The 12,689-nt window shown below is 44.6% G+C and overlaps 1 protein-coding gene across 6 annotated transcripts in view; it reads right to left on the reverse strand.

Annotated features, from left to right (window-relative positions):
* mctp1a (multiple C2 domains, transmembrane 1a) overlaps positions 1-12,689 on the reverse strand; it is a 166,242-nt gene that overhangs the window by 99,224 nt on the left and 54,329 nt on the right. For 5 of the 6 annotated variants that reach the window (XM_048237048.1, XM_048237044.1, XM_048237045.1 and 2 more), the window contains exon 2: positions 6,897-7,032. In XM_048237048.1, the coding sequence (XP_048093005.1) occupies positions 6,897-7,032 (136 nt within the window). Of the gene's footprint in view, positions 1-6,896; positions 7,033-7,323; positions 7,481-12,689 lie in introns of those variants that run through there. The other variant, XM_048237047.1, reaches the window with a different exon arrangement.

A 12,689-nucleotide genomic window follows, 5' to 3' on the forward strand; every position in this document is an offset into this window, starting at 1 on the left:
GAATACGCTGTGCCAATCATGTGGTGTGTTGTGAATACGCTGTGCCAATCATGTGGTGTGTTGTGAATACATCGTGCTAATCCTGTGATGTGACCTCGCCGCTGGAGCAAAGTCGGTGTCATGATGCCTTGCATTCGCGCAGTTCTGCCCCAAATACTGTACATGCCCGATAAGTGCCAAAAAAGCATTACAATGTGGCCGCCGAGTGGAGGGACTTGCCTAAAAGGACTTTGGTAAGAGGGAATAAGTGAGGAATCTTATGTTTTGGCTGAAACATGTTGGCATGATTTTAATTGATAGCCAAGCTCAATAAAAGGTTTTTACTTACAAATATCCTCTTGAGTTCCTCAGACTCACTACTTAATTTGAAAAAGTGAGGACTTTCCTTGGAACTGTAAGAGATCCACTCTCTTGACATGACCTTCCATAAGTTTATTTCACAATAAAATTAGAAGTATAATTAGACTGTCATTCAGCCGCCTTCACAAGATAATAAAAATCAAGGGAGAGTCACAGAGCGGCAATCATGTCCTTTGATCTGGCTTTGTGGAGTCATTTCTCCGAGCATTTTACTTCAGGTCATTAAATATTGAAAGAAATGGCTCCCGGCCAGCCTAAAGAGCTTCTGGCTAAGTAACAAATATTTATTTACCGTTTAAAAACAGCACACGATCACAGCATAACATGACAATTAAGGCCAATAAAGAGAGAGCACACGCTCAGTGGCCACTTTTATGACACAATAATGACCACTAGCATATAGAACTAAAAGAATCTTAGATAAGTTTCAATAGTAATTGAAGATAGATAATCAATATTACCATTAAATAAGTACCATTAAATAAATTCAGTATCAGGAAGCAAACAGCCATTTAAATTCATGCTTGCTTCCGGGTCTCTGCATGAAGCCTGAGGCCCATGTTTACTGTATTTTTTTCTGGGCTGGTGAGTGTGTTGTTGAGGTACAGTAAGGACAAGAGGGCTGCCTGCCTCATAGCCCTCCAGGGAAACCCCATAGAGCCAGTGATCAAAACAGATAAGCACCACAGAGATCATACACCTACACGCCATCGTGTGTGATGTGTGTGTGTGTGTGTGTGTGCATGTGTGTGTTTGTGTATGTGTGTGTTTGTGTATGTGTGTGTGTGTGTATGTGTGTGTGTGTTTGTGTGTGTGTGTTTGTGTGTGTGTGTGTGTGTGTGTGCATGTGTGTGTGTGTGTGGGTGTATGCAAAGAAAGAAAGAGAGTGTGAGGTGATATCTGGTTCGTAGTCAAGTGTCAGCAGGCTTCTGTCATCACAGAAAATGCAATGCAAATGAAATGTGCTAAGAGATGAGAGCAGTGTGAGTGTGTGAGTGAGTGTGTGTGTGTGTGTGTGTGTGTGTGTGTGTGTGTGTGTGTGTGTGTGTGTGTGTGTGAGAGAGAGAGAGAGAGAGATAAGGTAAGGTATACCCTAATTGTCTATTAACCTAGGTTTATACATCGATTTTGCAACATTTCTTCAGCTATGAGGTTAAAGGGGAACTTGGCAGGATTTCCGCCTCTGCTGGAGAAATTGTGCATTATGCTATTTCAAACTGTGGAAAAAGGTAACGATAAAGCACATGGATTTGTTTACAAGCTAGCAAAACGGTTAGCATAAGTTTGGCAGACAATGTATATGTTACAAGGTAAGAAACACGATTTAAAACGAGTTTCTTGTTTCTCACTTCTCTTTCCGGGACGGTAGTCTCAATGTTGCAAGGTTGGTTTTCCGCCTGGGGACGCTAGGGGCAGCGGGAAAAGTCACCATTTTCACCGGAACAGGTCATTTAACCATCCAAATGAACGGGTTTATTACGTTGAAATAGTTGCCAAGTTCCCCTTTAACACAGACGGAATGGCTGCACATGGGAATACATTTCAGCTTTGCATTCATATTAACTGAGCAAATAAACACTGCAGTTAATACACAGGTGAGGTCGATACGCATATTCATTTATTCTCTGACACACACACACACACACACACACACACACACACACACACACACACACACACACACACACACACACACACACACACACACACAGTCTCCAGCGTAATTCACACAATGTCAGTTTTTCATTAGACTGTGCTGACAGAGGGAGGCTACGAGTTCTTATCATCAGTGTGCATTATGCTAGCTCAGGATCTCATCCTAACCTACTCCCTCCCTCTCTCTTTCCCTCCCCCCTCCCTCCCTCTCTCTCTCTCTCTCTCTCTCTCTCTCTCTCTCTCTCACACACACACACACACACACACACACACACACACACACGCACACACACACAGACACACACACACACACGCACGCACACACACACACACACGTCTATAACAGTGGGTCAGAGGGCTTTCAAAGAGGGTATTCAAAGGGCTGCAACGATGACACAGCTCTGCAGAACAGCTCTCAAATCAGACAGAACCCATCAGAGTCTCACTTTTATCCTTGTAAGTTCAAAGAGAACACTGATCCTTGTTCAGCAGTGCTTTGAAGCACTTCTTGTGAGTGTGTCCATTGATGTGACCTTACCAGCCAAAGTGAAGGTTAAAGTGTATATCCCATAGGCTCAAAGGCAGAGCAGACTGTTCACCATATCAAGTCTCCACAGTGGGTATTGAGGCAGTCGTAAGTCATAATAGTGTCAAAAATATGAGATAGGGATACGACTTCAATTACAGACTTCTATATGTTATGGCGATGCAAGAATAGACCTTCCCATATCTTATGGACAGTGCTATCATCGGCACTAGATGGGGATATGTATAGTGCAGCACTAGGTTACTCATAACATACTCATAACTCAGGACATAACTGATGTCCTTACTAATCTGATTCTGTCTGTAGAGTCACCTGTACTGTAGGCGTTGTAAGAAATGAAATGCCCTTGGTGCTATTTAGGCTGGTATCACACTGGGTCTCTGAGTGAGATCTGATGTTTGTGACACAATCACTTGCTCTCCCTTGGTTTCTCCCTTCCTTCTCTGATACAATCTGACAGTGCACACAGACACACACACACACACACACACACACACACACACACACACACACACACACACACACACACACACAGAGTCATACAGTGGACAGTACAAGAACACAGTATGCATTTTTCAGTGGTCTTATTGAAAGAGAAAAACCACAATATATATACAGTATGTTGCTTTGCAATCTTCTTCAGCAGTAGGTACAGAACTTCAAATCTTTGCCTATAGTTTGGTTTTAATAAAAAACACCTTCAACACAAAACAAAAGTCTATATAATAACACCCATTAATGCACTGACAAGATCAACACGGGATGGTATCAAGTTAAAAACATCAGATTTGCACAAAACGTCACATCTGTCAAAGCCCACATAATTATGCATCAATTTCATAAAATGCCCTCGAGCAAGCCAACAGCAATGCACAAGTTACCATTTCAAAATGGCAAGAATTCCTTAGTGAATCAACTCTGTGTCCTGATACTGTACAGCATACACAAGTCCATGTCATTTGATTTCATATAAATCACCAATTGCCTCTGTCCTCTAATTGCAAATGAATGTGGAAATGAATATGCGGATGTCTCACTGGACAATAAGGTTTGTTATGAGCTCATTGCACTCACCGTCAATGGCAATTCAGACCAATGATAAGACTTCTCATGTCGTTTCAGGAGAGTAGGGTAGCCTCTCTCAGCTCTCTCCTGTCCTACTTCAGATGACTGTGAATGTGCTACCAGGCTACATCCATAGCCCAGTAATGACAGGCCAGGTGAGGACTTATGCTCCAGTTAAACACCTTGATTTAGCATAAGATGACCTACATTAAACACACAGTCTGGACATCTCCCCATCTTGTTCTTGCTTGGTGTAGTGCATAACACTACACAAAGATGCTACTCGGTGAAACACGGATACATTAAAATAAAAAAAATAAATAAATAAATAAATAAAATTCAATTAAGGCCACTTGCCCTGATCTGACATACATACCACTCTAATGACTACATTTGCATCAATTACATTCAATCATTAAGCTCTTTAATGCTAATGGCCTCGCAGCTCAACTGCGGTGCACACTCGCACTGTCCGCTGAAATTGAAGCCATGACCTCACCTCTGCATTGTTGGAACCTTTCATCACCAAGGGAACAACAGGGACCATTTCCACTCATACTGTACTACACCCTGTACAATACAATACATTGCATAATAGCATTATCTACCACTTGGAGGTCCGGAGCTCTTGTCCTCTGCTTTGAATGGCCATGGCTCACTCCGACAGGCTTCGTCACAGGTCACTGGCTGTTCGCTCCATTCATCGGAAACGCTGCAGGTAAGCAGCTCAGGGGACTCAATGGCCTCCTGTCAGACACCGGTGTCTGCTGTCACCGGGGCCTTTGAGATCAGAGTGACAGTGTGGTGAGGAAGAAAGAGAGAGAGGATGAGGGGTCTTAACCTCCCAGGATCCCCTGCGCTCAGTGCATCAATGACCACATGTGACAATGACCATCAGTGACCACACTGACAATGGTCGCAGTGATAAGACTGCACAAGTCAAGGGACGTATTTGATAAGTGAAACAGACACCCATCTAGTCCCTTACGCAGTCTACCTGCCTGACACACCAGAAAGATTTATTTCTGGTTTGAAGTTTTGCTGAGAACTCATGTGGAACTCATGTGATTGCATAAGCTGCATATCAACCAAAGATCTTTCCATGCCACATGAAACCATACGGTCCATCTCAAGGAGTTTGACACTGAGGTGGGTATCACTCATTTCTTGGGAGCAAACACTACACACACACACACACACACACAGCAGGTAGAGTTGTTATCGCGGCTCGCTGGGTAGAGCACTGTCTAACACCACACACTGTGACTCCTAAAATAGCATTCCAGAGCTAATCAAGAGATTTCAAGCTTGGAAATCTGCAGCCCCCATTTGAAGCTAGAAAGCTGCAGCCTATTGTGCTCGCCATCCAGAGAATAAATGTGACTGAGGAGAGGGATGTATAACTGGCAGGCTAATCCTTCATATATTACAGACCTCGAAACACAAAGCATCACTGTTCCGAGGCACCTCTGACGGAGCGGGAGCTACTTTCGCCGGGGCAGACACAAGATGGACGTCGAGAGTGACAAAGAGCCGAGCCGAGCGAGATTGAAGATGTGGGAGAATTTACGGACTTTTCAGGGCCACTCTTCAAACCGCCGCGCAAGGTTGGCAGGAGGCGCCAGGAGGCGCTGGCACTCTGCCACCCTGCCAGCACACACACGGAGGGGGCACGGACACCGACACCGACACCGGCGCGTGCCCAAGACGAGCCCCTGAGCCCTGTCAGTCCACTCCGCGGCGGCTGTGAGAGCTGGGCAGGTTCGACAGCTCTGTTCGTGTGTTATATATCCGCGGCTAACGCACCAGGAGTCTGCCGTAATGCGACTTAACGTCCAGGAGTGCTCCACCACAGGGGGGCAGGTCCTGTGTTGGAATGGAGCGCGGGGGAGTCAGTTCTGAACTGCCAGTACTGATGCTGGCTGGCAAAAAAAATTTAAAAATCAGTAAGACATTTTTTAAGCCAGTTATGTAACCTGCCTTTAGAAAAGGCATTTGATCTGAAGAATTTCAAGCGGTTCAACCAAGATATTGGCATTTATGTCATCAAGTAATAGCCATGAAATGCAGTTCCAAGTGCAGCCTGCGTCATTTTATGCATTCACTTCTCAATCATGCTATTGCCATCCATGGGAATGAAGCTTAGCGCTGACGCTTTCGCACACCTAATCACCTGAGTGGTGTGTGTGTGTGTGTGTGTGTGTTTGTGTGTGTGTGTGTGGGTGTGTATGAGCGCTCTGGCTAACGTAGCCACTCTGCTCATCTCTCAGCTCATTACCATCACCCAGTACTCCCCTGAGGCCCTTGAGTCAGACTCCCTGGGTGTGTGTGTGTGTGTACTGTATGTGCGTGTGTGTGTTTGTGTGTGTATGTGTGTGTGTTTGTGGAGTCTTCCTGGGCTTGCCCAGGCTCCTAATGAGACCATTAGTGTCCACACAGTCAGGACGAGCCCAAGGCATCAAAACTTTGCCACACACACCGTCATCAAAACGTCAACCCCCCTTACAAAGGATGACTCAGGCTCCTGTCTGTCACACGTATCCCACACACGTGTGTTTGAGTGCATGTGTGTGTGTGTGTGTGTGTGTGTGTGTGTGTGTGTGTGTGGCACACATCTCGTTTTCTGTGTCTATACAACTGGATACTACAATGTAGTCAACTACCATGAGACAGACTGATGTGAGGGAAAAAGTATACTGACAAAAGAGCAGATTTGCTTCTCTGCAGAATAAAGGCATGAAAAAAAAAAAAACTTTCCACTTTCAGCAGCCAGCCTAACAGACTCCTCAGTAAAGAAATTAGCACAGAGATAAGACAATAATAAAAGGCACCAGAGATGAGAGATAGATCAGCAGTTAGATAGATCAACTGATTCATAACCAGGTATGCATGTATACCGATACATACATACACAGAGAGAGCAGGAAAGAGAGAAAGAGAGAGACAGAGAGAGACAGACAGACAGACAGAGTGAAAGAAAGAGACAGAGTTAAGAGAGAGAGAAATAGAGTAAAGGTAGAGAGAGAGAGAGACAAAAAGAGAGAGAGAGACAAAAAGAGAGAGAGTAAAAGAGAGAGAGACTGCGCACAAAGGACAGTAAAGAATTCAGTCTAGTTAACTCCCACCTCCACGGCCCCTGATGGACAGATTGTTGCCCTTCTTCATACAGAGGGAGAGAGAGAGAAAGAAAGAGAGAGGAAATAAAAGAGAGAGAGAGAGAGAGAGGCTGTGCATAACCAAAAGGTAGAGTAAAGAATTCAGCCCTCACCTCCTCGGTCCCTGATGGCCAGGTTGTTGCCCTTTCTCAGGGTGATGTCCAGCTGGTACATGCTGGGCTTAGGGGGCGGAGGCGGAGGTGGAGGAGGAGGGGGTTCCGCATTACTCGGCTCCACAATGTTAATCCCCTGAAGAAGACAAGAGAAGAGAGGAGAAGAGAAAGAAAGTCAGTGTCATAGACAGCATACAGAATGGATGTGAATTTGAACAGGGTTCCTGCAAAAAAAAAAAAACAAAGGCACTTCTTTCTTTTCTTTAATACAACGCACAAGTGATTATGTGAGAAGAGGAAGCTTCTAGGTGATGTGCATCTCAAAGAGGCCCAAAGTAGCCTACAAATCAAACTGCGGCAGAAGCTGCAACACACTTGCCCTGAGCCCTGAGAAATTCATTAGTCCAGTCCATCAGGATACACTCACTTCCTGCATTTTCCGGGAAACCCGCCAGTTCTTCCTAAAACCTTTTCTTTGAGTTGTTTCTGAGCAAGCAAGCACATTCTCCCCAAACTGTGCTGCTGTTAGCGAGACGAGTATCCTGTTCTCCGGTCAGTTGACACTTCCTGTTAACTAAGACAGGCCGGAAGAGTGACAGCCAGCAGGTCCGAGTGACACACAAAGTGAGGCATATAGAGACTACGACACCCACAGCATCCTGAGTCAAGTGGCTGTGCCAAGGAGTGACTAAGGACACAACATTCATTTTTGCAAACGCCATCACCATCATTAGGCCTCCTGGGGACTCAACAAGCGCCGGGCATCTGGCTCATGGCACGGACTCTGGCACTGCCCCATGCTGGACCCGCACCAGGAAACGGATGAGGGGAGATGCAGGCAGCACTAATTGAAGCAGCTCTAGTAATGTGAGATCATGTGAGCTGAAACTTACAGATAAGCACAGTTTTAGAGAACGGGTATCACTGCTTTCCACAGAGGTCATTTAGATGTGCTACCTGCAGCTCAGAATACAAAAATATTTGCTAATTGTATTCTATTTGATTATACTACTTTTAAAATGATTGAACTGATAACTGGTGGACACAAATGAACAATATGTGTGCATGGCTTTACAACAAACTGTGTCAAAAGATCAGGTAAAAAGAAATGCCTTCAGACCACCACAAGTATGTAGGACAACTGCTTCTACCTATCAGTTCTATCAGTGCAAAACAGTCTGACCTACACAGTAAGAATTTTTAAGACACCTTCTCACACCATGGCCTGTTTACATGAATGCCATTCAGCACAACCTGCTCATGTTTAAGCCAATTCACAAGCCCAAGGTTTTAAAATCATCAAGGTCAGCCATCACTAATTGCAACTATATGGGTACAGTATGTGCAGACTGAGAGTTCATAATGCTACTTTAGAGCAAACCAGAATGTGCAGAGAGTCTGCAGCAGCAGTCTCGTTGAAATGAAAGGCTTCGCTCAGGTCGGTCACAGGAAACATAGAAAAAGCCCTGGGGCATAAACACAACACTCAGTCACTGGGACAGGTTCAAACATAAGCCTTTTCCCCTTGTCATATAAACACTGAGTTTGGAAAAAAAAACAGAAATGCTACTCCTCCCATTGGAAATAATAGAAAAAAAAAAGATTGTGATGGCCAACTGGGGTCAAAAATATCCCAAAACACACCCGCCCCCTCCTTTAGCCACTTACGTACATCTTCCCCTGTGATTCTGAGCGTCAGTGAAAACATTGTAAATTCTGTTTAACAACTAGTCAAGTCTTCTCAGGCTATTTTGAGACCAGAGAAGCCAACAAGCTTCTAAATAAACCAGCAGCCTGCGCCCGGCATGATGAAGCACGATCGCAGAGTGACCTGAAACGGTCAGGAGATTATGTAATTAACACACTCCTACACAGTCTCCATGAAAGGCACTGGGAACATACAGTAAGCTGCACGTGCCACATCTGTCACAGCTGGAATCGTATCCACGCCATCACATCCTCTCTGTCTGCGGCCGCTAGCCACTCTCTTCACATATGGTTCCCATGACTACACATATACATACTGTATGCAAATCTACGGAAATATTTATGCACAGAGTCTAACAGAAGGACACAAACACTCCCACATGCACACAGAAACTGTGATGCAAGTCCATTGTAAACAGGCTACAATCACATAGCTATCTGATATCTGCACGATCAGTGGCACCTTGTTGACATGCTGCGCGTCTGCTTTAATATGGTCACCATAAAGAGCCAAGAGAGAGTTAGTGTTAGTGCACAGAGAGGAATACAGTATATGCTGCAAAATAAGGGCCTCCAGCACATTTCCAATCAGAGCATCACACAGAGAGGAGAGGCGGGGGAGCAGCAGAGGCCGTCCCAACACATGCCTGTGCATAAAGCAAGTTGACACTCCTCCCACGCATCAGCTCAAGGAGGTTTGCAGAAGTGCCTGCAGCTTATTAAAAATAAACATACAGTGCGAGCACTTGTATTTACTCAGTCGTTTTCTCATACGCATGCAGTCAACACAGACATAGCTCTTCCCCGAATGCAATTGACTTGACATTAACATGCAGATAAAAATATATTTTTATATCACTCCTTGACAAATAAAGCTGTTCTACCAATATTGCATCAACATGAGCAACAGAGATATCTGAAAGTGCTTCAAGTGTAACTGCACTTCTAATTGGCTATCTCTTGAGAGCATCTCCTTTGTGTTTGACCCTGTGATCCTTTTTTGATGAGCCCTTGACCAATAAGCAGGAGGCTGAGGTAGCCAGTCCTTGTCCTCCTCTCTTGAGGCTGCTGACCTGTGACTGGGCCTTGTGAGGTCATGATGGAGAAGCCTCACAGGCTCCCACCCAGCCCTACACGCTTAGAAAGCTAACAACCTCCCTTTCACTTTGTCATCGCTAAAGGTGACATTAACTGGCAAGTTTTATGACAGCTGAATGAAGCACTCCCCAATTCCTGCCACAGTGACCTCTCTGTGAGAAACAAAAACTATTGGACTGCCGCTGGTGCCACTAGAAAGCCCTTATCACGGTGAACTGCGAACTGTCAACCATACACACATACAGTATAACACACACAGACAATGCATACACCAATATAACACAAGAGGCCCTAAGACATAGTATGGACATGGAAGTTGTAGTATCCATTACTTCAGTATCAATTCTAATAAGTGACATTAACTATAACATTAACTAACTATTAACTAACTACTAACTATTATCTATCTCACTAACAGCAAGTATACAAGTAGGCCTATGCATACTTCCTGCCATTCTGTGCACATACTCCATTAACCCAAACCACAATCACAGACCGCCCACTATCATAAAAGTTCCACTGAAGACGACAACTTGATGAGACTCTGTAACTTTCCCTGCAGTTCCCATATGAATGATTCTTCTCCTCTTCTGGCTCATCAAAACGGAGAGGTGGGTGCGTAGGCTGACAGCTTCCCCACTGCTTCCTCTATTCTACCACAAGATAAATCAAAGGAGATGTGATTATAATTATGCCCTCTAGCATATGTAATACACTTACAGGCAGGTTTCATTGGGTAGGTGCCATTTTTAGACTCCCAAATGATTTTGCCCTTTATTTCAGGGTGCGGCAGAGACTGTGATGTCAAATAAAAATACTTTATAAAGACTCCGAAATGGAAAAAGGGACCCTGAAAAAATACAGTAGGTCTACACACATCATAACTTGTTAAAAAATAAAATATATTTTCCGAATGTGAGAATTTCTGTTGAAGTTGTGACTGTCACTGCGTTTACATGACAGGTCAGTCAAAGAGGTGAATCTCCAGTCCTGTCCAGTCCAGCAAATCTGACCATCACTGGTGAGATGCCAAGCACAGCCTACCTAAGTGTGCATAATGGTACAGATCCTTTGACATCAATCTATACTGACAACCCATGAGATGACATTACAAAACCCCTAGACATGCAAACTCCCACTGCAGAGATGAAGATGAAAGTGTGTTCAACCGGAATACTGTGAGCCCCTGAAGCCTCTGAGATGTGGGGAATCTTGGAGAGCATCTCATGCTGTTAGACATTTGTTTACATTCTATTTATATACTACCGAGTGTTACATTCAGGGTGTACTAAGGTGTGTGACTGCACACAGCAGCTTTTATATCAGCTTCTCTACGCACACAAACAGAAAAACACCTCAAAACCTTATCAGAACATAAGATTTATAACCACTGCATCTCTCCAAAGCAACCACTCCATCTTCCATCTGGATATGCACTGATAACACTTCTGTGATTATAGTAGATACAAACTGATGAAGCCCATTGTTCAACATATAATATGAACTGACCAAGGGTTTAAGGAAGTGCATTAAAGCCTAACTGGCTAACTGGTCTAAGTTCACTTCAAGTGAATTATGCTAAGCTAGGCTAACAGTGTCAGACTGGGTTATATCACACACAAAGAAGAGAAGAGTATGTAACCTCTTATCATAACTTTCCGGGAGATGGCAAATACGCTTACTAAAGCCAGTTAGGCTTTAATGCACTTCCTTAAACCCTTGGTCAGTTCATATTATATGTTGAACAATGGGCTTCATCAGTTTGTATCTACTATAATCACAGAAGTGTTATCAGTGCATATCCAGATGGAAGATGGAGTGCCTGTTGCTTTCCAAAAAGTTGCTGTGTTCTTTTAAGGACTGCTGGGCTGAGCAGGAGAGTGAGAGGTTGAGGTGAGACTGTGCCATCATCACCAAAGCCATCACTTATTACGTTCCCATAGCTCTCCAGTAGCTTTCGTTTTGAGTGACCACATGTGGGCGCTCACTCCACTGACCAACACCTAAGAGCCTCTCCAAGTTGTCATGTCATGTCACAACATGTCCTCAGTTAAAGGGTGTGCATTTCCAGACAGACTGTTGCCATGCATCAAAAAAAGATGGCTGAAACTAATGGTCAATGCCACCCTGCATTCGCTCGCTGTAATATGACTCATGAGTCATGACTTTCAGAAAAAGTAAATGAAGAAGAGGAAACTGTAGCACAAGTGGCAGCATAGGCTACTGACCTTGTGTCCAAATGCCGTGGTTCAATTCTGACCGATGGTCATTTCCAAAATCCCACTTCCATTTATCTCTCCCTCTCACTTCCTGTCACTCTCAACTGTCCTATGCGCCTAAAGGCAAAAAGCACCCCCCGAAATATACTTAAAAATAAATGAAAGCCAACTTCACAAAACCCTCGAGCTGAAATGCGTTTCAGTTTACCACATAAACAATGTCGTCACACATGATCTGATGTCAGGTAACATCACCCTGTGTGGCTGGCTAAGACAGGATCTGGTGTCCCTCCTGGTGCCTGGTGCCCCTTCTGCTCTCAGCCAATTCAGCATCCGGTGCTCACACAGGCTTTAGGTCTTTGGGCTGGCCATGCAGGCGCCGAGGCTGGCCAAAAGATGGCTGCTGTGTGCCAGGCCATGGCTGCGCTGTGCAGCGAGATCGGTGAATAATGAATGAGACTCACTTAAGGCGTGCCGGCACACGGCCAAAGCGGTGTCACCCAAGCACTTACACTCAGCTAAAGGTGTGTTCTGGAGGCCTTATTGGCCTAATCACATTTTATCAACAGAGGGCAGAACACTAGCATAGCACAGGGAGGACTGCCAGAGGAGTGTGTGTGTGTGTGTGTGTGTGTGTGTGTGTGTGTGTGTGTGTGTGTGTGTGTGTGTGTGTGTGTGTGTGTGTGTCTAGTGTGTGTGTGTGTGTGTCTAGGTGTGTGTGTGTGTGTGTGTGTGTGTGTGTGTGTATAGGTGTGTGTGTGTGTGTGTA

The sequence above is a fragment of the Alosa alosa genome, chromosome 24 (genome assembly GCF_017589495.1).
Source record: "Alosa alosa isolate M-15738 ecotype Scorff River chromosome 24, AALO_Geno_1.1, whole genome shotgun sequence".
In the NCBI taxonomy this organism is placed as follows: Eukaryota; Metazoa; Chordata; class Actinopteri; order Clupeiformes; family Clupeidae; genus Alosa; species Alosa alosa.